General features: G+C 44.3%; 2 protein-coding genes across 9 annotated transcripts in view; one reads left to right on the forward strand and one right to left on the reverse strand.

The window, feature by feature from the left end:
• Nucleotides 1-103: 103 nt before the first annotated feature.
• Nucleotides 104-7560, forward strand: CUNH19orf44 (chromosome unknown C19orf44 homolog). 2 transcript variants are annotated; one of them, XM_014070948.2, is made up of 8 exons: nucleotides 104-278; nucleotides 507-1124; nucleotides 2129-2417; nucleotides 3632-3699; nucleotides 4006-4444; nucleotides 4552-4647; nucleotides 5078-5244; nucleotides 7296-7560. In XM_014070948.2, the coding sequence occupies exons 1-8, from the start codon at nucleotides 246-248 to the stop codon at nucleotides 7377-7379; spliced, it is 1794 nt and encodes a 597-aa protein (XP_013926423.2). In that variant the 5' UTR covers nucleotides 104-245; the 3' UTR covers nucleotides 7380-7560. The 2 variants fall into 2 exon arrangements, with proteins under 2 accessions (XP_013926423.2, XP_013926422.2); XM_014070947.2 differs by lacking the exon at nucleotides 104-278 and adding an exon at nucleotides 303-421.
• Nucleotides 3758-24611, reverse strand: part of CHERP (calcium homeostasis endoplasmic reticulum protein) — a 25068-nt gene continuing 4214 nt past the window's right edge. For 2 of the 7 annotated variants that reach the window (XM_014070944.2, XM_014070946.2), the window contains exons 5-18: nucleotides 24088-24239; nucleotides 23110-23221; nucleotides 22924-23013; nucleotides 20811-21036; nucleotides 19875-20053; nucleotides 19300-19729; nucleotides 12578-12816; nucleotides 12137-12270; nucleotides 11414-11500; nucleotides 10795-10944; nucleotides 10056-10166; nucleotides 9728-9822; nucleotides 8812-8997; nucleotides 3758-4369 (exon numbers count right to left, since the gene is read on the reverse strand). In XM_014070944.2, coding sequence (XP_013926419.2) covers nucleotides 4320-4369; nucleotides 8812-8997; nucleotides 9728-9822; nucleotides 10056-10166; nucleotides 10795-10944; nucleotides 11414-11500; nucleotides 12137-12270; nucleotides 12578-12816; nucleotides 19300-19729; nucleotides 19875-20053; nucleotides 20811-21036; nucleotides 22924-23013; nucleotides 23110-23221; nucleotides 24088-24239 — 2241 coding nt within the window. In that variant the 3' untranslated portion in view covers nucleotides 3758-4319. The other 5 variants (XM_087729539.1, XM_087729507.1, XM_087729556.1 and 2 more) reach the window with 5 other exon arrangements.

Raw genomic sequence — 24611 nt, forward strand, 5'->3', positions numbered from 1 at the left:
CCGGAGGCCAACTTCCGGTTCCACGCGCATTCAAGAAACATTCCTTCGCTCCTAATTGCTTATTTTCCTGCCTTTTTTTTAAATCGATGGTGGATGCTCATTGGGTGCCGTTAGGCGTCCTTTCTCTGATTGATGCTTTGCATTCGAGCCGCCGCCCCTCGCTAACTACCAGCGCATTGGTTGCTACGCGACGCTGATTGGCTATCGGCTTTCAACCTCCCAGCCAATGAGGGAGTCCTACTAGGATGGCTTTGGACGAATCAGGAAGGAACATATTGGTATGTTCCGTTGCTAAACAACGCAGCGCAGGCCGGGGAGGAGGACGCGATCCTGCGAGGCTATGCGGAGGGGTGGCCGGCAGGAGTTTACTCGGGCCGAGGCCCTCCTGGCGGGGAAGCGGCTCGTCGTGAAAGGGAAGCAGGTGATGGTGACGAGGCTGTTTTATTTCAACGTCCATAAATAATATCTCGGTTCTAATTCTAAAATCTTAAAAACTTGATTTGTAGGAGCAAGAAGAGATTGGCAAGAGCAAGCCGACCATCCAGGCCTCCAGTAGCAGCACTCTCTGTCTTTCCATGATCCCCACCGACAGTGACCTGAGCAACCTCTCCAGTTCGAAGAGTCCTTGCGTGGGAAGGGAAGAGACGGGAAATGTGGGTCCTGCTGGCACCACCCGAGTGGCACAGCCTGGCAGCAGGTTCCTCAAGCAGAAGCCACAGAATGTGCAGGTGGACATCCAGCAAGCGGGGCTCGGTCCCATCCCGAGGGTGGGACTGGGTGCTGCCTCAAAGGGGAGATCAAATGCCATCCTCAGAAAGTTGGCACAGATAGAGAGCAAGATCCAGAGCCGGAAGACTAAACAAAGCACGGAGCAGATGATACCTGTGATGGAGGTTGAACTCTCGTTGAGTGAATCTAGTAAGGATTTTGAATTGAGGACAGGTGGTTTGAAGTTCCTGAAGAAGACAGCTAGGCTGAAGGAGAGTGTCAAGGCTCAAACGAAAAATGTGACTCTTGCAGATACAACTGGAGATAGTAAGGAAGATGCAGATACATACAGACAAGAGGTTTCCCAAAAATCCAAAGGACAGGAAGATAAATTCAAATTCCAACCCAATGGAAAGGTAACTTGAGGTCTTTTTATCTTGGTGATTTGGACTGATAGCTGTTGGTGAAGAGGAACCTGACCCAACTTGCATCTCCCTGTTTATTTTTCTCAAAGTTGGAACTTGTTGGCAAGTCCACTTAATTGAGCCCAAAATTTCTGTGGCTAAGTGAGAAATTTGTTAAGTGAATTTTGCCCCATTTTATTACTTTTCTTGCCACATTTGTTAAGTGAATCACTGAAGTAGTTAAATTAGTAACATGGTTGTTAAATGAAACTGGTTTCCCCGTTGACTTTGCTTGTCAAAAGGTTGTAAAAGTGGATCATATGGCCCCAGGACATTGCAACTATCAAATGTGAGTTACTTATCAAGCATCCCAATGTAAATCACATGATCATGGGGATGCTGCAACAGTCATAAGTGTGAAAGATGGTTACAAGTCACTTTTCACTGCTGTTGTAATTTCAAATGGTCACTAAGTGAACGGTTGTAAATCGAGAACTATCTGTTTGTGATTTGTATTTATGAAACCTATGGTCTAACTCATCCATTTCATGGCTGAGGAAACTTTCTCTAGACCTGAGAATTAAAAATTTAGAACACTATATAATTTTTTTTCTACTGATCATGGAATCCACAACTTAGATTTCTCTATTTAAAAAGTTTGAACGTAATGTTTGGAAAGCTGATGATCCAAAGGCATGGAGCCAATTATTTTTAAAAATCAAAGGTTACCAGTAAGCATTAGCTGCTTCAGGTAGGAGCTTTTTGTCCCAGTTGTCTTCAGATGCAATCCTAAGCACACTCATAAATATCTATAATGTTCACATATCCTTTATGTTTTGTTTCATCTGAAAAAAATTCTATTGCAAATGAATTATTTTGAAGACATTTATTTTGGAAACAAAAAATGTTTAGTTCTTTCAATATTACAGAAAGCCAAAATTAGTAAAATATCCTAATCATCATTCCTTCCCTCCCTGCTTGTTTCCCTTCCTTTGCATTAATTCATTCTGATCCAGTTGCTACCAGAGACATCTTCCAGTTCAAGATCTCTGCCTGAAGAAAGTCAAGTGAACAGACCTCTATATCATTCTCCCTATTCACCAAACAGGGATACAAGAGCAAGCCATGTAGCTTCTTGTTCCTCCTCTCCTCCATCTATGAAATACAGTCCAGCAGATACAATATGCCATAATAGGAGCTCTAATTACCAGAAGAAATCTCTTTCTGAACAGAGTATTATCCGATCCTTGGATGAGTTGTTCTCAGAGGTGACTGATGTACAGAATGATATTTCCAGCAACAGTGGTGAGTTAAACAGATCACTTTGTGATGGCATGCTCTTTGGAAGAGTAAAAATTTATTGTGGTCCCGAAGTTGCTGAATTGTAAATTACTGTATTTAGGTTCAGCAAACTTTGAACGACTACCAAGTTCCCATCTGTGCTTACTGTAAAAAAGTAAATAGATCAGTAAACCCATCAGTTGCCCAGAGTCTCTGGAGAAATAACACCATTGACCTTTAGGATTATTTCTTTTGAAAAGGGGCATCTCAAAATAAGACAAGCAATAGTTTTTAAAAAGAATGGGAAATGGTTTGATATTTTTCTACAAAGGTTGTCCTTGGAGAAACAGGTACTGGTAGTCCTTCGTTTACATCCATTTGTTTAGCAGTTGTTCAGTTACGTCAGTGCTGAAAAAATGGACATATGACCACAGCACCTCTGTGGTTGCATGATCACAATCTAGGCATTTGTGCGCCTGCTATGCGATTACAAAGACAATCCAGGGAGCTATGGTCATGTAATTTGCTTGCTTCTTACAAGCAAAGTCCATGGGTTAAGTCCCCCTGAATTTTCTGTGCATGCACCATACCATACCCTCCATGGAAAAGCTTTCTTGCATTTGCACAGTGCTACACTTTCCATCCCATGGCTTTCCTGTGCTTACATGGCACTATAGCACTCCTTCCCTGTTCTCCCTTAATTTGTGCATAGCCTATGCCTGAGTTCCCCCATCCCCTGCAGCACCCCCATATTTCTTACTTGGATTCCTGCTACTTCCCTTGGGGTTACAGTGGCACTGGGACTGCTTGGATTGTCACTAAATGATGTGATCATATAACATCGTGCTTTACAACTTATCGACAGCAATCCCAGTCCCATCATAACCTGAGAACTAGCTGTACTACAGAATTATGAAAATAACATGAATTTTATGCAATATATTTTCTGGCACAAGTAACATTTCCAGAACTATATTCAGATCTCAGAACATTATGGTAAATTATTAGCATTGCAGTTAAATCCTATGCATAATTTGCCCTTGGTCTTTCCTCCTGTTGTTGAGCTAATAAAGCCTGGCTATATATTTTTCAGCAGAAAAAAGCAAATGTTGAAATGCTTTTTGTGGAAATCATAACAAAATTGACCAGATATCAGCAAATAAATAACTTGGCCTTCTCATAAGAGGATATGAATTCTATCACTAGATTCCCCTAAGTGGTATTTCTTGTTGCTGTAGATTTCAGAGTGAATATTTTGAGCCTGGATGAACTGGAACCCTGCCAGAAAACAGAATTAAAAGAAGAGGTAAAGCAACTCTTGTGTTTTCAATAGGTACTAATCTCTGCATCGGTGTTGGTCTGTGTCATCCTAGACATCCTTTATTAAGGGAGCAAAGATTCTGAACTGTTGGGTCGTAATTGTTTTCTGCTAATGCTGTCAGAAAAAAGCAGTCTTATTATTCTGACTAGTGTGTAAAGATGGAAGAATCTGTAACATCTGTTCATTTGTTCCAAGAGAAATATTGCAAGGGCGTGTGTTCTTTTTTGCTTGCTTAGCTTTCATTTTGTGCTACAGTCTTGATTCATGCTGATAGAAAAACATTTTTCTCAGGTAACAGAAGCAGTTGAGAAGTTAAACAAGAACTTAGGAGGAACAGTTCTGTCTCCTGCTAATCCTCAAAACCTCTTTAAAACCTCAGCTGTGTCCTTGGAGGAAGAGGAAAACCTGGAAGAAACTGATATATCTGAGCAGCTAAGCAGCAGTTCTGCTGGATGTTCCCCCTGCAAGGAGGAAAGCCTAAACAATACCGAGTATTCTGAAGATTTTGAGCCCTCATCATTTTCTCCCACATCTAAGGAAGCAGGAGAATCGTCTTCTGAAAAGTCGGATGGCCGTTTGGGTGCCTCAGTTCATTCCATCCAATCTCATTTATCTTCTCCCTGCTGTCCTTCTGTAGCACCCAAGTGCACCAAAGCTATAAAGAAGATAGAGGTGAAAGAAGTAGCTGTTCAGACCGGTTCCTTCTCACTTGCTTATCATAGGTTACAATGTAAGTCAGTCAACATGCGGTAGATTAATACACAGATTTGTTTTTAGAAATGGTGCAGTTGCCTCAGCCTCTCTGCCATAAAGTGTCTTCTTTTCCCTGTCCCATAGATGATATTCCTGCTGTTGTTGGCCATGCAATACAGCAAAACTCTGCAGAAGCTCCATGTTTTAGCAACCATAACTTGAACATGGAAGTCATAGAAGGTAATCCCTCCCCTTACCCCTGATGAGCACCATCGCTTATTTTACTTAAATTTACAGAGAGGCACCTCGTTATGGAACAAAACTGTTACCATTCCTCCTCATTGGCCATTGTCATTTAACTAATTTGTAATGTAAATGAACTTCATTTTAAAACCCCTCATCTGTCAACCGTCAACCTGGTACATTCTGCACCCGCGATTATATCTGAAATCCTCTTTAAGTGAAGGTAGCAGGGATTGAGCTATTGCTTGCAATATCTGAACTTCATTGAGACACATTTCCTCCCTAAGGGGTGATCGCATCTGTAGATTGTCAGAAGCAAAAACATCTTAGATTTGAAGCGTATCTGTGATCAAATTTCTTTTCCTGAGACCTAGTTAAAGCCAGTCAGAGCAATTAAACTCTGCTTATATCTTTTTGCCTTCTGCAGCTCTGTCGGTGTACAATCCATCTATCTCTGCTTTGAATAACATGTTAAAACAAAACTTGCTGCTTATTCAGCAGTCCATAGAGATCAATCGACATCTTCATGCCTCCTTTGTAGCATCGCTGGAAGAGGAGGAATACCACTATCATACCTTGGAAGAAGCCAAAATGGTAATTTTTGTAATCTCTAGATTATGTGCATTTAAAAAAAACCCACTTTTTCAGCTTTTCAAAGCTAAATTTGTTGTTTTATTCTTGCATTCTGAATCTGTGACATTAAAGATTCAGAAATGGAGTCTTAAATAAAATGTAAATAATGCTGCAGATTAAGTCATTCATTCTTGAGAGCTAAAGGGCTAATCTAGAAAGATTAGTGTATCCCATATCTAGTACTTAGGACATGTATGGGAAATGTTTTACATAGTAAAGGGATGCCTCTCTTCATAGTGCCTATCATTTAGGTGAATTAACTTAGTTGCTGCATCAGTCATAAAACAAAACCTCTATTTTGGCTTTTGAGAATCGCTGAAGGGCCAAGCTTCAGTAACAATAGCTGCAATTTTTAAACGGTAAATTTCAGCTCATAAACAGCAAGTTTTAAACAACTGAAAACTTTAAATCCGTACTCTCAACAAAAATTATTTCCAATGTCTTTTGGTTTGGTTAAAAATAAAACTTTTGTGTATACAAAACAAAAATAAAAGAAATAGGTATGAGTATGTGTTAAATTGTTCCAAACAATTTAATATTAACAAAAATGGTTCATTTTTTACATTGCATTTGTAATCTCCATATTCCAATGTTCATTGATTTGTAGCAGCTAAGGCTGCTGCTTCAATCAAATCTAGTTTAAAGTTTTTATATTATCTGTATTATTTTAAAAAAATGTAGGGAGAGTATGTTCATGCACAATGCTACTTAAATCTAGTCTGCTTAATGGCGATGAGTGAATTGTTCGTAGAAAGCCCAAACTAGTGTTAAGGATTAGAGTAAAAATTCTGGTTGTAGTAATGGACTAGATGAAGTCTGACGTTTTCTTAATGAGTGGTTTGTTTAGGTCAATGTTTTTCAATCCCAGAAACTGTAAGATGTGTGGACTTTAACTCTCAGAATTCCTGAGCCAGCATGAAGACATCACATCTTACCAGTCGCTGAGGCTGAAAAACAACTGATGTAAACATTGTTTCATTGTTCTGAAAGAGCTTTTTAAAAATAAAGTGCTCATCTCAAGGCATATTTTTAGATTACGGATTGTCAACCCGTGGTAGCAATATGGGATCTCCCCATGCCATTTGCCATTTCCAAAAAGGATGAGGTTAACCAGTTTTGCCCTACACCAGTTGCAGCCAAATAAATGAAACCAAACCAAGCTAGTCATGACCTGTGTGCACACTCCCAATTTAAAAAAAGTTGTGTTTTAGAGCTTCTTCTTAGGAGGGACAGGGGTCCTCTGTAGCGCATAGTACTTGTAACAGTTTAAGCTACTGTGACAATTACAGGACTGCTGGAAAAAGAATTTGGTTTCAGGCTGTACCTTGGTAAACCCTTGCCTTAATTACTGCAATACATTATGAGGTAGTTTGGACATTTCTTAGCACAATAGAATAATGGAAACTAAGATGTTGTAGTTTCATATTGAATTTTGCATGATCTTCATTGGATCAAAAATTAATTTCTGGTTCCAATTCAAAGTGCTGTTGTCCTGTAGGAACAATAAGAATGTCCCCAAATTTCTTAGCCAAACTTAATATTCTAAGGATGAGTTGGGATAAATGACTGACCTGAAGCTTTGGAATGTACTATCCAGCAAGGCACTTTTGACACACATCTTTCCAGTGCAAAGACATTGTGTTACACTTGAATATTTTATTTTTTAAAAAAATAGTTATTAATTTACATTGGAACGAGAATGTTACTGATAGTCTACCATTATATTATAGTTAGATTCTGCAAAGCTTCATTAATTTTATATTTGTAGTTTCAAAGTGCTGCAATCTTAGTTTTGCAGATTGACAGAATTTTTATTTTTTTAAAAATACATTGATCTAGTTTTATCCTTTGATATTAAAGATGATTCTTGAATTGATATGGCTGCAGCATCAATACATGTTCCCCTCCAGAAATTCATAATTTTAAGTGCCCCTATTTGGAGTAAAGAAAGCTGTGGGCATGGAGTGGTTTGGTACATTATCTTATTTTTATCCGGCTTTTTTATCTTGCAGTATATTCAACAGCACAAGCCCCTGCCTTTGACTATGGAACAAGCCTTGCAAGAGCTGAAAGAATATGAACAAATGGCTTCTTAGGCTCACTAGTCCTTTTCACCCTCAACAGATAGCACCAGTTTTAGAAAGAGGCTAAAGAAGCGGTTTCTTCAGTCAAGCACAAAGTCTTGGGAATCACAAATTGAAATATGCATTCAACTGGATTTTTGAAGAGAAACCTCAACAGAGATAAGGGAATGACTCTTCTTTGCTGCATTTTGATGTAATTATACAGTGTACAATTCAGTGCTGCAAATTAAAGTCAAATGCTAAACTTTCCTCTACATCAAGCGAGTAGTATCAAACGAGACTGAGAAAATATTCTGTTGCTGCATCACCTATTAATAAATCTCATCCTTATATAGAAAAAAGTTTTTATTGGAAGGCAACAGTAAATACAAGATGGTAGCTGACTCATGACAGAAGGGAGTTGAAAGATGAATAAATTTCACAGCTACAGTAAGTCAGTCTACAACAGTTGCTACCTTATGTCAAAATGGATGGCTGTGAAAGAACAATTCTAGACAGGGAGGAAAATGGTTCTTTCAGTTCGCTCAGGGCAAGCCTTAGATCACTTAGAACTGATGATCTATATGGGCACCCACAGTTACAAAAGATGTTTTCAGACAGGGCTTCTAGGAATGCTTCGTATTTTGAAACAAGCAAGGAAATGCGATGGTGCTACAGATGAGTCAGTCTACACCACTCTTAATTCTTCTTAAAAGGATATATACAAAAATATAAAAGGCCTAAATATTTTTTTTCCTTGTTACAAATCCTTAAACATCTAGAAGTAACTATTGAGTGGTTAAGCCCTCTGTTCTGGATGGAGCTGTGATGGCTGCAGAGGGGTATCTTGGGGATTTAGAATGTACAGTAGATTCTTGATTCATTTGCCCAGTACTTGGTAGCTATCTGGCTTCCTCCACTTGAAACACCATTAGCCTTTAGGAGAAAAATATAATTGTCAGAAAAAATTGTGAATCGGGGAGTTTGAAAACGCTTCTGAAATGATCACCCCCTTATGTGCTAAAAAAAGGTAGTCTCACACTTGAAGTTTTGATTTCAAAACATTTTGCATATCTGCACATGCTAGAAATTTATATAGCCAATCCAGATGGAAAGATTTGCTATTGGTTTGCACTGCCCCCAATTTCAAAACATGCAGTTGTTATTGGGTGTCTTTCAAAGGCACCCAAGGTTAGTCCAAACATTAAGAACTTAACATTATTCTTAGAAAGGTAGATACTTCCTTTTTATTCTTTTAAATATGCATACACTACATTCAAAAAGACAAAAGATGGTGCACAGCAGCACCTTGCTGTGCTGCTTGTTAAGCATCAGTACCAAAAGCAGCCAACACATCTTCCTAAAACAAGAATTCCCTTTTAGCCAAAGGCTTGCTAACCTTATGGAAACTATCCAAAAGTTTATTTGCTCTGATTATTGTTAACCTGCTAAACTGGGCACTTACTTTCATCTCTGGCCTTCATACGAGCAATAAAGGAATAGCTTTTGTTCCTGCGATAATTCTCATAGGGATCGTCTAGGGATACACCCACACCCTTATACTGATCCCATTTGTCTCTGATATCCCCTCCTTTAATAGGGTCCTGGATCCCTTGCTCCTTGGCACCCAAGCCCCCAGATCCACTCCATCCTGAAAAACACAGAATAGCATGATCAAGCACACAAAAATGTTCCAGTTGCCAACCAACAAAATCATGTCTATGTGTTCACTTCCAGTCATTCCAGACCAATTTTGCTCACTCCATGTACAGATCTGCCTCAGGAAAATTCTTCCAGAAGAGGAACTCCTGTATAAAGAAGTAGATTCAGGACCCTGGATAAATATTTCACAAAGTAGGCTAAGAAAATACTTGGGAGATTTGGGCTTTTTGCAAGACTAGAGTAAGACTGCAATTCTTGCCATATATAGACATTACTGACAAAATGCAGCCAATCCTGATGTGCAAAGAAATGATTCAGATGGGCCTAGATTCATGCATCCATGGCTGAGTCCATGGGATATGCAAATCATGTAAGCATGTTGTTAGAATCTCCCATATCAAATATAGTGTGCCGTTTTCTTGCAAAATTACAAGGACTAAAAATTTCAAGTTACGAAAGATTTGAAAACTGCAGCTAAAAGTTGAGCATGTTGCGCAATCTTGGTTCAAAATAACTCAACACTTCCGTCCCCAACTCAATTGGAAACGAAGTCCCCAGATTCATTGCACATATGGGTAATAGGTACATTGGCTGAGAATTCTGGGAGCTGAAACCTCAACGCATATGTGGGAAAGCAGTGATTTCTCAGTACAGGGAACAAATTTGGAATACTGCCTGAAAGATAATGCAGGCTGAGAGAAATAGGTAGTCTTTCTTACCCATTTTCACCAGCATCTGATGTCCTTTATTCTCCTCTCCAAGTCTGGATTCTGGTATGGGAGGTCCTGAGCTGGAGCCCAATCCAGCTGCAGAGCTACATCAGTAAGCACAATGCAGTAAATCAGACATTTTATATATTTTTGGCTAACACTTGCTGAAGAATGACTAAACGAAGACAGCAACTGTGGCAACGGCAAAGAATCCACATGGGATTTTTTTTTTTTAAAAAAAAACATGTTTGACTACTGTTGTTAGTTTCTCAAACATTTTAGCTTTTTGCCCACTTCTGAACCAAAATCTTTGTAGAATGAACAAGTCAAATCTTACGGAGGTGTCTGACTGCGAGATCGAGACCGGCGTCGCCTACTAGGGGAGTAGGATTTTGATCGGGACCTGGAGCGGGAGCGACTTCGGGAAGAGCGGGACCTGCTCCTACTCCTACAAAATAGAACAGGTGAAAATTAGTTCCATTCTATAGACTAAATGTACATTGTATGTTTCCTGATTCCTCCCTACCAATAAGGAAAAACCTTGGAGCTGTTGATTGATACTAGGGAAGTAATCAGAAGGTATCTGTCAGGCGTGAAAGACCAGATCCACACTTGAAGGTTCAATGAAATTGATTTATTCCTAAAAGGAATATGAACAGTGAAGGCTCCTGGCTTGAAAGACCCATAATTGGGTAGACCAGGTTTACCATGATAGACAGGTCCCATGGGAGAAAAAGCACTTAATCTCTCCCCTGGTATAGCTGATAAAGTGAGGAAAACCCGTGACTTAGAGGTTAATACATCTACCTGGGTTCGAATCCCAGAAAGGACATGGCTAACTGTTGACAGCTAAATAGCTTGAAATAGATCTATACTAGGCTCCCCTTTATTTCTTTGTCGGTAAAACATAAATTTAACACAAGAGCTACAACTTATACAAACACCACTTCTGTAGTTTTCCAATAATAACATTCAAGCTCCTAAGGAGACAATACAAAACAGTACATTCGCTAGTCAAGTAGAAAAATCTTCCCCACCGTCTTTGTAAACTTAGTTTCCTCCCTTCTTTTTTTTACCTGGACTGAGACCGGGAGTAGGACCTTGATCTGGAGCAGGATCGAGATCGAGACCTTGAATATGAGCCGGAGGATTTTGAAGACCTTGAATTGGAGCGGGAAGAAGAGCGTCCTCTGCTTTTAGACCTGCTGCGGGATTGTGAGGGGCCACTGCACCGGAAAAAGGAAGAAATAAAAATATGTCTTTAACTGATACTGGAAAATCAGCCTGCAGGTGTATCTAGCAAAATGAGTGCAGGAAGTGAATCTGAATTTAAAATATGATCCAGTCCTGATGCACATTCATAGCCAGCCCCCCCCCCCCCAAAAAAAAGAAGCTTCAGAAGGTGAAATACTTGATACCTTTCACAATCCTATAAACTTTGTTAATGAGACAGGCTTACATGCCAAGTGTTTGCCAGCCTAAAATAAGGTCACATTTATGTTTGAGAAAAGGTTTATGATTGAGACGTATTCTGCCTATCTGTAGTAAATTTGGACCTATGCAAAAACAGAACTTTTCATATTTATGCATCACATATACAACAGTATTGTACTGTACTAACTGACAGTACTAAAAATTTAACCTTGCCTATGAAGTTTTGTTACTTTCACTACTAGGATAACATGAAACTGCTACCTGTTTCTTTTCTCTTGCCCTTTGCGGCGCCGCGCTCGCATCTTTGCTCTAAAGAACTCATACAGTCCATTCTGCTCCCAGCCCTCACTGAAGTAAGAAAACAAGTAGAGAAAAGGGAGCAGGGAGAGAGAAATCAGTTTGCCTGCTTGTTTGTTTATCAAATGCATTGGCCACCCATCTTACCATAGGGTAACTCTGGGTGACTTACAATATTAAAAAATAAAACTATATAAATAGAATGCTACAAAATTATCAAACATAAAATACAAAATAGGATAGCTAAAAGATGGGTGGAGGGGAGGTGGGATCTGATATTATTAATCTATAAGCAACCTCTAACACAAAGTCCTTCCTTTAGAGCCCCAAGCCAATTAGACGACAGCAATAGCCCTTAGACTTATATACCGCTTCACAGTGCTTTTTACAGCCCTCTCTAAGCGGTTTACACAGTCAGCATGTTGCCCACAACAATCTGGGTCCTCATTTTACCCACCTCGGAAGGATGGAAGGCTGAGTCAACCTTGAGCCTGGTGAGATTCGATCTGCCAGATTGCAGGCAGTCAGCAGAAGTAGCCTGCAGTACTGCACTCTAATCACTGTGCCACTGCAGCGCTTATACTCTTAAGGAAGGTCAGGAGGACTGGAGCGGACCTGACTCCAGGGGATGACCAAAGGAGACTGCAGAATCCATAGAACACTTAGGCCTAGCTCAATCTTTTTTACCTGTTCCTTGGCCTATCGTGGGACGGGGGACTATAAAAGGCTTCAACTGCAGCCAGTAATCTCTCACTGGGAGGCATCGGCGGAGGCAGGCGGATGTCCTTGGGATCCAAAGGCTTATACTCGTGATCTTCCAGCTAAAAGAAAAAAAAAATCAGAGATTCAAATGAGGCACTTGTAAAAACTGGACCCTTAAAAACAACACCCTGCAGTGTGAATGGAGCTAAACCTCCGGTAACTGCCTCAAATAGAAGTCACAAGTGGAAATGAGTTACCTGGCTTTAAAAGAAGCTAGGTTCCTAACACTGATTAATTATTAATCCAACACCTTGCCTCTCCCTCAACCATTCAGCAGGGACATTTATATTCTTGTGACAATACACAAGTTTCCCTTGGAGAGCCCATAATCCAGTCGTTCCCAAATAAACTATTGAAAGCACTTACTTTGACAAGGGGAGCCATGAGTCCAGCAGGAAGATCAAAGTAAGGGACGTTTGGCACCAGACTGGGGTCATCGTGGTTAACGTGAGGTGGCCCCTGCCTACGCATGTGAGGTGGCTGTCCATTGAAGCCATGGGGAGGAGGTCCAAAGTCAGGATGCTGTGGCCCACCCCAGGGAGGGTGCTCACTTATTCCAGGATGTGGCATGCGGTGCCCAGGGTGGTGGTGAGGTGGTCCAATTTCTGGAAAGGAATATCAGAAGTTCAAACTTGAAGTGATTCAAGGCAGTCTTTTGAAAAGGGGGTTATGCATATAACAAGAGCAGGGCAGAGAACGAAACAGATAGGAACCCCCTTTATTTTTAGTCCAGAAACAAGGTTAGAAAATGGAGATATATTCTTCCTGACCTTACCCCACCTGAGTTCTTCGCACACATCAAAACCGTCTCACAAAGATTAGCTACACTATGACTATTTGCAGCTTTCCTTGGCAAGGATTTATAAACTCAACTTGCCCCAGTAGCACCTGCAGGATTTCAAGGGCCTTTTCCAACAAGCTGTGTTTTAAATAGGATGTACAAAAAGAGGGCTAACCTGTAAAGAAATAATTCATGCAAGAATGTAGCCAGATTCAGGCAAAGACAAAATTTTAGACCAAAGCAGTCAAGTGGATTGGGCTTTATTAATATAAAAAGCCTCTCCTATCCCTTTGGGGCTGAAAACAGCAACATCAGCACTTCATCATACGTTATAATTGTTGCAACCATCAGTTTTAAAAGCCCACTACTTCCGGGCAATGGTTAAAAGGACCCTGGTTCTCCTGTGCGCTGCTTGGGGAATCCAAGCATGGGTTAACTTTGTCCATTAGCCTAGAGACTGAGTTACATAATTGTTGACCATGCCTCCTCTGACTGATAGTCCAGTTTTTTTAACTCAGTCAGCCTAAAGAGACGTAAAACAATTTGCTCTAGGACTATTAGACAAATTATCTCATTCTTCAGGATTCCTCATGCCTTAATTGATTACTGGTTAAAGCAAAGAAGCGCGATTCTGTGCCTGACTGTCTCTGGAGGGTGGCAGTTCGCTGTCAGCCTTGCGCCCTTTCGGCACGTCTGGCAGTTTCCCTAAGGCTCTAAACGCCTGACTCACCTTCGCGTGCGCTTGAGAGTAGGTTCGCTACTTTCTGTTTGCTGTTGTCCATGGTTGGGAGTCGGTTCGCCACTCTCACGCTGGTCAGGGAGGGCGTGACTCGCTAACGCTAGCGCGGTCTGTCCCTCGAAAGTTTTGCTGCCTTGCGCTGCCACGCCGCTTTTATTGCTGCCTTTACTGCTGCTGGATAGGCGCCGCGATCCTGGATTGTGGGAAGAATCTGGCGGAACAGTGACCATTGGGACCGCTGATTTGAATTTCGCACCTGTATTGATGGCAGTCGTCATTTTGGGAGCCGTTTAGCTGTGTGCCGACAAGCGGCCGGAAGGGTTGTGTCTTGCGTTTTGCGCCTGATTGCAAATGCTTTTTCGCTGTTTTCCTGTCAGCATAAGCAGTAACTTGAGTCAGCAGCCAGAGACAGCCTCGCTATTCGTAGCAGCGCATTCTCTATATTTGACCGTGAGGTTGAGCCTTTCAATCCATCCCAGGTTTAAATGGCATATCATTCAATCTCTGGGGGCAGTGCTGGGGCTTCTAATTCTTCCCTGCTCCCCTCCAACGCTATGGAGGCCAGCGCTAGGGCAGGCAGGGCCACTACCAGGGCCTCTAGCCAGAGAGTTCGTGCCTCCTCTCTGGCGCCGGATAGGGCCGCTAAGCACAAGGACAGGGCCAAGCCTTCGGCCAAACCCACCGTGGCCACAAGTAGGTCTCCTCCCATGCTAGTCGCCCAAGGCCCTTCCCCCGTTTCTTCCTTAGGCCTGACTGGGACCCACGGTTGGTCTCCTGATCTCCCATTAACTCAGGGGATGGCATCCAAGGAGGGGGAATTGGAGGCCCAATCTCCCCTCGCCCTTTCTGAAGCCAGTCCAGCCTCGGCCCAAGCGCGCTCGCATGCTAGGCCCACAGTTACCTTTACACCTACAGCTGCAGGGCTCAGAACTGTGGAAGGACCTGAGTTAGGCCTTCCCCCTGAGCTTCATCAAATGATCTCGGCTGCCATATCACAGGTTGTTGATGCAGAATTGCATCACAGGGCCAGATTGTCCAGGCTGACAGCCTTACCCAGGGACTTGTCCACCCCCCAGGCAGACCCTCCATTACTCCTCCCTTCGGTATATAGCGAGGATTCGGTTCTCGGCGAAGAGGGAGAAGTAGCTGACATAGAATTTTCTGATGACGAGGGCCTGACACAGGACAAACCTACCTCTTCCGGGTTGTTTCGCCCACCGGTGTTCAAGTCCCTCTTGTATAAGGCAAAGGTCACTACCAACATGGGGGGGGGGGGCGCTACCACTCAGGCTAGTACAGCGGTAGGCCTTGATTCTACGGAGCGTCTGTTTGCGGAACAGGTGTAGGAACAGGAGATCATTCCCTTTCCAAAGCTTTCCTTGACGTTGTCCAGAAACGATGGACGCAACCAACTGCTATCCCTCCTCCTAGCAATGGGGACAGGAAGCTTTATGCTTCCACACCAGAGCTGGACAACATCCTCCAGCTCCCCACGGTAGACCCACCAGTGGCGGCCTTGGCTTCCCCAGCCTTAATTCTGTCCGAAATTTCGGAGGGCCTTAAAGCGGAGGACCGTAAGGCCGAATTGGTCATCCGCAAGATCCACCAGGCCGCAGCCTGGGTCTTGCAGGCAGCCACGGCGGCCTCTTTCTTTAACAGGACCTCGTTGGTCTGGCTTAGGCAGTTACAGGGCAGGCTTGCCCCTGATGATATGCGCCTCCACCAGGATGTCAACAAACTGGTGGCGGCATTTGAATTTTCCTCTGATGCTAACCTCAACGCAACCAAGCTTCGCCATTGGCAGGCAGACCTTCGTTCCAAATGACGCCTTGCATCTACCCCCTTCCAGGGTGGGCCTGTTTGGTGCTGCACTTGATCCTATCTTAATCGAGACAAGGGACAAGCACAAAGTGCTTCCGTCCACCAACAGATGCAAGGACAGGAGGCAGCAACCTTACAATAGGCGGCAGTCCTTTCATGCCGGGGACTCCGGGTATAATGCTATTCCTTACGTTTCCCAGTATAATAGGCCCTACACACAGCCACAGGCTCCAGTGCCAGGGATAGGAGATTCAAGATGCAATCACTCAAAAGCATCTTATCCTGCATACGCCAAGGCGACCTGCTGACCTCTGTCGACATCAAGGAGGCGTACCTACATGTGCCAATACATTCGGCACATCGGTGGTTCCTGAGGTTCCAGTTTGCAGGCCGTCACCTGCAATACTGAGCTCTAGCATTCGGCCTTTCATCGGCCCCACGAACTTTCACAAAGCTGCTGGCGGTCACAGCTGCTTCTCTTCGGTCAATACCCGTAAGAGTCAATTGTTACCTGGACGACATCCTGATCCTATTGTCATCCCAGAACCAGGCCATTCAAGACATGCAGTGCACGATCAACATCCTGCAGCGGCACAGCTTCATCCTGAACTTTCCAAAGAGTCATCTGTAGCCAATTGTCCATCTTGCACCTCGGGAGTGTCATCAACTCGGAAAGGTGCGAGGTGTCCTTGCCTCAGGAGAGGCGACAAAGTCTGCACAACCTGGTGAGTCACGTGATGTCACAGATACCCTTGCTACTGGCAGTTCTTTCCCAACTACTCGGGAAAATGATTTCCTGTATAGACACTGTTCCCTGGGCATGGTTTCATGCTCGACCGCTCCAATGGTTTTTGCTCCCCTTCCAGAGGGCCCATACCAGCCACTCACAAATCAGAGTCCAGCTACCACCCAAGGTGTTATGGTCTCTCTGGTGGTGGACATCCTTCAAGCTACTTAGGGGATGCCTCTTCAAGGACCCAGACTGCATCGTGGTGACGACGGATGCAAGCCTCTTTGGATGGGGAGCCCATGCCTCGGACCAAGTTGCGCAGGGTTGCTGGACAGACCAGGAATTAAGGAACAGCATCAACTGGCTAGAGCTGCAAGCCATCCGCCTAGCCCTCCACTAATTCCAGAACTTGGTGACAAACCACCATGTACTAATTCTCACTGACAACGTGGCCTCCAAGGCTCATGTCAACCACCAGGGAGGCATGCAGTCCAAGTCCCTGATGATGGAAGCGGAGAGACTCCACCACTGGGTGGAGAGCCGGTTGCTATCAATCCGAGTGGAGCACATATCGGGTACAGCCAACACGCAAGCGGATTGGCTGAGCAGAACTACTGTGGATCAGGAGGAGTGGCGCCTCCATCCTGCTCTATTCCAGGAACTCTCTCACAGGTTCGGCCAGCCCGACGTGGATCTTTTTGCGCAGCCTCACAATTCTCAGCTGCCGAGGTTTTACACCAGGTACCGGCCACCGGGGGCGGAAGGCACTGATGCACTCCGCAGTCCGTGGCCGGAGGGCCTTCTTTACACCTTCCCGCCTCTACCAATCATCCCGCTTGTCATTCAGAAAATCCTAGTGGGACAGGCGGAAGTTCTTCTGATCGCGCCAATGTGGTCACGTTGCCCTTGGTATGCCGACCTCATCCATCTGTCCGTCTCACGACCTTGGAGAATCCTGGACAATCGGATCCACCTCTCCAGCGGGCTCTCGTTCACCCGAACCCTCAACTGCTGCAGTTAGCCGCGTGGCACGTGAGCGGGCTATCTTGACTCAACAACATTTTTCGGATAAGGTCATCGAGACGATTCAGGCGACGCAATGACCGTCCATAACTTGTATCTACAAGGCCGCCTGGCAGGCCTTCTGCAGATGGTGTTGGATAGCCGGTGCTGACCCAATCAAGATGTCCGTACCACAGGTATTGGAATTTTTGCAGATGGGCTTGGACACCCAACCCTCTCCGCTGCCACGTTGCAGCCCTCTCAACGGTGGTTGGCGGCGGGCAAGGCCGTTCCCTGTCGCAGCACTCAAGGGTCCACTCATTCCTGAAGGGTGTTATGAATCTCAGGCTGCTGATAGTGCATCGCTACCCTACCTGAGACTTGTCCCTGGTACTCAAAGCCCTCACGACTACGCCATTCGAGCCCATTCGCACGATCAGTCTCAGATTGCTGACCCTGAAAACTGTTTTCTTGGTGGCCATTACATCGGCCAGGAGGGTGTCAGAACTGGCGGCACTGTCGATCCGCGCGGACCTCTGTATCGTTCATCCAAACAGAGTCGTCCTGCGGTTGGACCCGGCTTTCCTTCTAAACATTAACACATGGTTCCACAGGGCGCAGGAGCTCATTCTCCCGGACTTCTGCCTGCATCCTTCACATTCACAGGAACGTCGGTGGCATCACCATGATGTTCGCAGGGCGCTTCGCTGCTATGTAAAACACACTGCAGCGTTCAGAAGATCAGAGGCACTGTTTGTGTCTTTTCAGCCATCATCCATGGGACAAAAGGTATCTTCACATACCATCGGCCACTGGTTAAAAGTGTGCATCGCCCTGGCCCACGACAATCCCGGCCGGTTCCCAAACGCATCACTCCCCATTCCACCAGGAGTGCTGCTACCACAGCGGCCTGGGAAACACAGGCCTAAGTGGAGGACATTTGCAGGGTGGTGACCTGGTCATTGCCGTCGCCCTTTATCAGACATTATAAAGTGGACATGTATGCCTCAGCTGAGCCCTCCTTCAGGCGGCGAGTCTTGCAGAAGGTACTCTCATCACCTGGGGCCCCTGACCAGCTTAGCTCCCGCCCTTGACTCTCATTGCTTTGGCATGTCCCATGCTTGGATTCCCCAAGCAGCGCACAGGAGAACGACCGTTGACTTACCTGAACGGTTCTTCTATGTGCACTGCAAGGGGAATCCAAACCCGCCCTCGGCTTTGGCTGGTCCAGGCATTGATGTCAGACTTCGTTTCACTACTATGTCTACCTGCCTCTTGACTATTGACATTGGCTCGATTTACTTACCTCATTGGCTACCGCCTTCCGTGACAATTGTTTCACCTCTTGGTTCGGCTGAGCCTTCCTACAAAACTGGACTATCCAGTCAGAGGAGGCGTAGTCAACAATTACATAACTCAGTCTCTAGGTTAATGGACAAAGTTAACCCATGCTTGGATTCCCCTCACAGCGCACATAGAAGGACAGTTCATGTAAGTCAACGGTCGTTTTAAGGTGGTAGAAAAACAAGTGACTACAAGCATAATTTAGAAAAGCCATATTTTACAGAAAAGGTATTCAGAATCTTAAGTAGGAACACACATATGTATGCCTCCTTTTTCATTTTTCAAAATACCAATAGCATTTAGACTTCTATACTGCTTTACAGTGCTTTACAACCCTAAATGGTTTACAGAGTCAGCCTATTGCCCCCAACAATCTGGGTCCTCATTTTACCCATCTAAGAAGGATGGAAGGCCGAGTCAACCTTGAGCATGGTGATATTTGAACTGCCAAATTGCAGTCAGCTGGCAGTCAGCCGAAGTAGCCTGCAGTATAGTACTGCACTCTAACCATTGTGCCATTGTGGCTCATGCGCTGTTTATAAGCAGACTGAGGATTTCACAAATAGACAAAAGAATTTTAAAGGATCCTTTCTGACAGAAACCAGCTATCACACCAGTATATTAATCAAGACTATAACCCGCTGTTCTCCCCAGCCCTACTGTCCACTCACCCTGAGGGAAATCCCCTTGAGGATAGTCAAAGCGATGAGGATATGGAGGCCGTTCGAAGGGATGCCTTGGGGGGAAGTCATCCTGCATGAAGCGAGGTGGGAAGCGGTTGAAGTTATGTGGATGAGGAGGCTGATTGAACTGAGGGTGCTGTTGGTGAGGGGGGAAAGGCCCTCTGAAGTGAGGTGGGCGCTGCATACGGAAAGGGGGTTCTCTCTGGCCCCCGGCCCATGGCGGCTGCTCATGCTGGTTGTTCCAAGGGGCTTCAAACTGATTATTCCAAGATGGGTCTGGTTGGTTGTTCCAGGGGGCTTCACGCTGATTGTTCCAGCCAGGCTCCCTCTGTTCATTCCACATCCCCTCGTGGTTACTGTTCCATGGAGGACAGTGTGGAGGACCCTGGTGGTGTGGGAATGGAGGCTGATCGGGGGGCTGCAAAAGGAAAAACATAGAGTTAAGTTGATTGGGGGGAGACTGCTCAAAAACCCAAGAGCTTGACTAGATGCCGCTTCACACAAGAGATCTTCACGTCCAGAAATACTTCCCACTCTATGCATCCCAGACCTTCTACTAGTACCTGCTGTTGGCCCCAAGGTGTAACAGGATGAGGCTGATCAAACCAGGGCGGCTTATTGGAAGGAATGTGATCATGAGGCCCAGGTCCACGAGGTCCAGCTGCAGCAGAATCAGGGGGCCCAGCTCCGGTGGCTTCGTATTCTGTGGAGCCTGCAAGGGGCAGTGGAGCCTTCCCTTCGTCTGAAAACAAATCCCAAAGTGAGAAAGGACAGCCTCTTCCCTGGGCACGCCATAAAATCAGCCCAGAGGAGACCGCTTAAGTCACTGCCTGAAAGCTTTGCTCAGGGACGCTTGTTTTATTGGACAATCCCATCTAAGGAAACCTAGTCATTAATATTCAGAATGCCCACTCACGTCCCCCAAGGTTCTCAAACAGCCAAACCAAGAGAGTTGAGTGGTGTTTCTCAACCTTGGCAATTTGACGAGATGTGGCCCAAACTGGACTGGGGAAATCTGGGAGTTTTGAAGTCCATGCCTCTTTCAGGTTGCCAAGGCCGAGAAACCCTGGATAAGAAGCCATTCTCTACAGTAGGGTTGTCAAACTCAATTTCATTGAGGGCCGGATCAAGGTTGTGTTTGTCCTCGGTGGAGCAGGGTGGGCATGGCCAGGACATCACTCGTGTCCAGGGCGCCTCTGGTGGCCTGAGCGCTCCGCCAGCAAAAATAGTCTCCTGGGCATGTGCCCCCCACCCCAAACTTCGTTTTTGCTGGCAGAGGGCTGCAGGAGGCCGTTGTGGCTGAAAACTGAGCCTGAGACGGCTGCATGTGGCCTCCCCAAGCTTTTGCTGGCAGAGGCACTGCGGGCTGGTCCTGCAATGTGGGCCAGATCTAAGCACCCTACAGGCTGGATTCGGCCTGTGGGCCTTGAGTTTGATACCCCTGCTCTAGAGAGAAACAGCATAAACAGAGACTCTTTGTCATCTCAGAAAAGCTGTACCTGCTTGCGCAATGGAAGTGGCTGGAGGAGGAGCTAAGGCTGGAGGAGCTGGTTTCACCTCACTGTCCAGTGGGGGGATTTGCATCTGTGGCGGCTGCTGCTGCTGCTGCTGTTGTGTGAGGCTGCTGACAAACTCCTCATGCTGAGTTTTCAAATTCTGAATCTGCTGCTGAAATGCAACCTGAATTGGCTGCACAACATTGGCATATTCTGTGATCAGGGTAGCCTGCAAAGGGGAAGGGGAAGAGAGGGTTGGAAAAGGAAAGATGTTTTAAAGTACCGGCATCATAACTGAGAGTCCTGCCAATACTAAGTATCTTCCTCCATCTCTTATGGCTCTTTTCATCCAATGCCCATAATCAGATCAATTATCAAGCTAGCACCTGGGTTTGTATAACATACTCAGCCCAATTAGTTTGTTTTAGTATTTCGATAGCTTAATTTGTTGCTTAAATCCTGTTTGTCTTTTTACATTAATTTTCAGTTCAATGTACTTGTAAATTAAAATAAAGTTGATGTTAGACTCCAAAATTAAGACAGATACATGGTGACTCTTCCAAGCTGAATTTTTTATGGATCCACACCTAGAATTTTGCCAAACTGAACCACTTTACTATCTGCATCTACCATATACTCCGAGAACCATTAGGGACAGGCTGTCTTCACCCTCTTTTTCTTGCATAAAATATTTGGACTGAGCAGGTTCTTATTCCTCCAGAAGGTATCCCGTCCCTCCTGGAAATCCAGCGTATTACATTTCCACCAAAGGCAAGCACACACAAGAAAACTGTTCAAGGCCTTTATCGACATCAACATTTTATTCTGCATAATGAAATAACTGCTGCATTCTTGTTTGCGTGTTTCTGCTTTGCCCTCATGAGTATTTGCATACACGTGTGCTGGGAAGCACAGGGCAGGCTGCATGTGTTCTTTGCCAGGTCATATGACAAAGAAGGCTTCAAATGGAGAAATCGACAGTATTCTAATCTATCCCCCCACAGCCTCCATCTTAAGATTCATTGCAGCATGCTTTTCTCCACAAACTCAGTCTGGTGTAATCCTCCTTTCTGTATTTCTGTAGCAAACTTCCTTTGCCATATTAATTTGGTTCTGTTCTGCTTTTGGAGAGTTATCCTACCAGTAAAAAGGAGTTCCAAGCCACTTCATGTAATTTGTATCCAACAATTCCATTGGGTTGAGAAAAATGAAAAGGGATTAGTTCAGTTACTAAGTTTATTTCATTTTTTCAAAAAAAATGCAGCTTACATGTCTGTATATTGATAGTATACCGAAATAAAGGAAACAGGTTTATCTCTAACAATAATCTCAAGGCTATAAACAAGATTTTGGCAATTTCCTACAGTTAGAACAATTAATCAGTGGAACAACTTGTCTCCAGAAACTGTAGGTTCTCCAACACGGAAAGTTTTTAAGAGACCGGACAACTATTTGCCTGAAATGGTACAGTGTTTCCTGCTTGCGCAGGGGGTTGGGTCAGATGACCTCCAAAGTCCCTTCAAACTCTGTTATTCTATCTGGCAGAATGATGGGCAGTATCCCAGGCCTTTCAAAGAGTGATATTACAAAATGTAATTATTACATGGCCACTTCTGTTCCCTCCTCCAGCAACTATGTTCTGAAAAATGTGTTATGTATTTTTCTTCATGAGCCACAATGAGTCCTAAGAAAATATAGCAGGTTTCACTCAGATGAGCAGCAAAGGTAATTTGGCTGAAGACATGAGTGTTATTGACTAGCACAGTGTACATAAAACTGGGTTACTTAATGTACAGTCAGAGTCTGTGAACAGTAGCTGCCTGGAGTTTTAACTTCTGTGAGAAATCCAGAGCATTAGCTGCAGTGAGCAGCAATATGCTGCCTTAATGCAATTTCATCAAGAATTCACTCCTATCTCAAAATTCTCTAGCACTACTTAATTTTTCAAACTGGCTATTAACATTTCTTATATTGTAGATCAAAAAAGGTGTGGTTTTTTTTTTTTTTTGGCAAAAAAAGAATGTAGACCTGAGGTCAACAGCTGGCTCAGACTAAACCTAACCCGGCACCCTTTCTACCAAGCCCTTCCTTGCTAAAATCTAGTGCTAGGACTTACCTGATACTGCCCGAGTCCAAGGGCTGGACTCTGGAGCTGCTGGATAATCGATTCATCAAAGTAGCCATTTTTCTCCCACAGCTGAAGGAGCTGTGGGAAATCAAGAGGAAGAGAAAGGCTGTTACTTGGCAGGCCGGACTTCAGGCAAGCTCTTGGCTGCCCCTGAAGTAAAGCCGAGCTGCTCACCCTGGCAATCTTCTGTTGTTTGTCCTCCTCCACAGCCAGGAAGCTAGTGCAGTAAATGGGCACCACCACTTTTTGCAGGGCTGCCAGGAGATCACGCTGTTGCTTCCGCTGGCTGAAAGCAAGGCAAGAAGAAGGGCATCATTAGGGGAGTAGATTATTTTAAGTATGTAGAGTTCTTGACGTGGACATCAAAAGCATTTCAAGTCATGCGCAAGCTTACTACATCCTAGGTTCCTCTTGTATGTCTGTCAAGCAGACTTAATACAGATGCAATAACCCCACCACCACCAATGTCCCAAAGAAGAGAAAGGGGCAACATCATGTATACTTGGCTCCCTGTTTTTCAACATTTGCTAAAGTTTTTCAGCCAAAACATTTTTCATTTATAGCAGTAGACTTATATACCGCTTCATAGGGCTTTCAGCCCTCTCTAAGCGGTTTACAGAGAGTCAGCATATTGCCCCCAACAATCTGGGTCCTCATTTTACCCACCTCGGAAGGATGGAAGGCTGAGTCAACCCTGAGCCGGTGAGATTTGAACCGCTGACCTGCTGATCTAGCAGTAGCCTGCAGTGCTGCATTTAACCACTGCGCCACCTTGGCTCAGTGTTTAATATTTGGTATTTAAAATACGGGTTTTGGTAACCATTTCAGATTGTTTTACAAATATTTACTAGAATTAGTTAAGTCAGGGGTGTCAAACTGGTGGCCTACAGGCCAGATCTGTCACACACAAGCTATTCTCACCCCAGCTCCGTGAATGGGGAAAACGTTGCAAAACGTCACATGATGGCAACATGACACGGTGAGTTTGACATCTGTGATCTAAGTGAACTACAGAGTATATGTCTTTAAATTCTCCATAGTGTCAATATGACATGCATATTAATAACTCCCGGAACCTTTCAAGGTGCATCTGAGCAAGCATTCATCATCCATTCCTTTGCCCTGGGAACCTAAGAAAGATCCACTTCTCACCAATGGTGGAGGACGTCGTTAATCAGATAGATTAAATGTAGTCGCAGCTCAAAATGTGCCCCCTCGGCAGTAATCTGATTGCGCAGATGCTCAGCCATTAGTTCACAATGCTGTGGAGACTTGGCATTACTGAACATCCAGTTCTTTCCAGCCTGAGAACATAAAATGGTGTGAAAGTTTGCCATAGTAAACGAAAGTTCAGGTTCATAAAAAAAGATCAGGCATAAAAAAAAACCACCCAGGAACCTGGATAGAGTTCAAAAATATTACAAATTTATTTTATGCTCCTATACACAAGAATTTGATCTACTAACGATCAAGGCAAATTGGTGCTAGATAAGAATCAATGGAATTCAAGGGGGACTGGACTTAGAGGTCTCTTGTGTGAGTAGTGTGACTTCAAACTGATGTGTTTGACCCATCAAGATTAGGATTATTGGGACTGTGATTTCTGCTGCTAAGCATTGCAATTGTAAAGTGTGACCAATGCAGCAATTTCTGCAGTGCTGTGCTGTTGTTAACCA

This window comes from Thamnophis sirtalis, unplaced genomic scaffold (assembly GCF_051295495.1).
Source record: "Thamnophis sirtalis isolate CommonGarterSnake01/CBP01778 unplaced genomic scaffold, rThaSir2_p1.2 scaffold_1, whole genome shotgun sequence".
NCBI classification, from domain to species: Eukaryota; Metazoa; Chordata; class Lepidosauria; order Squamata; family Natricidae; genus Thamnophis; species Thamnophis sirtalis.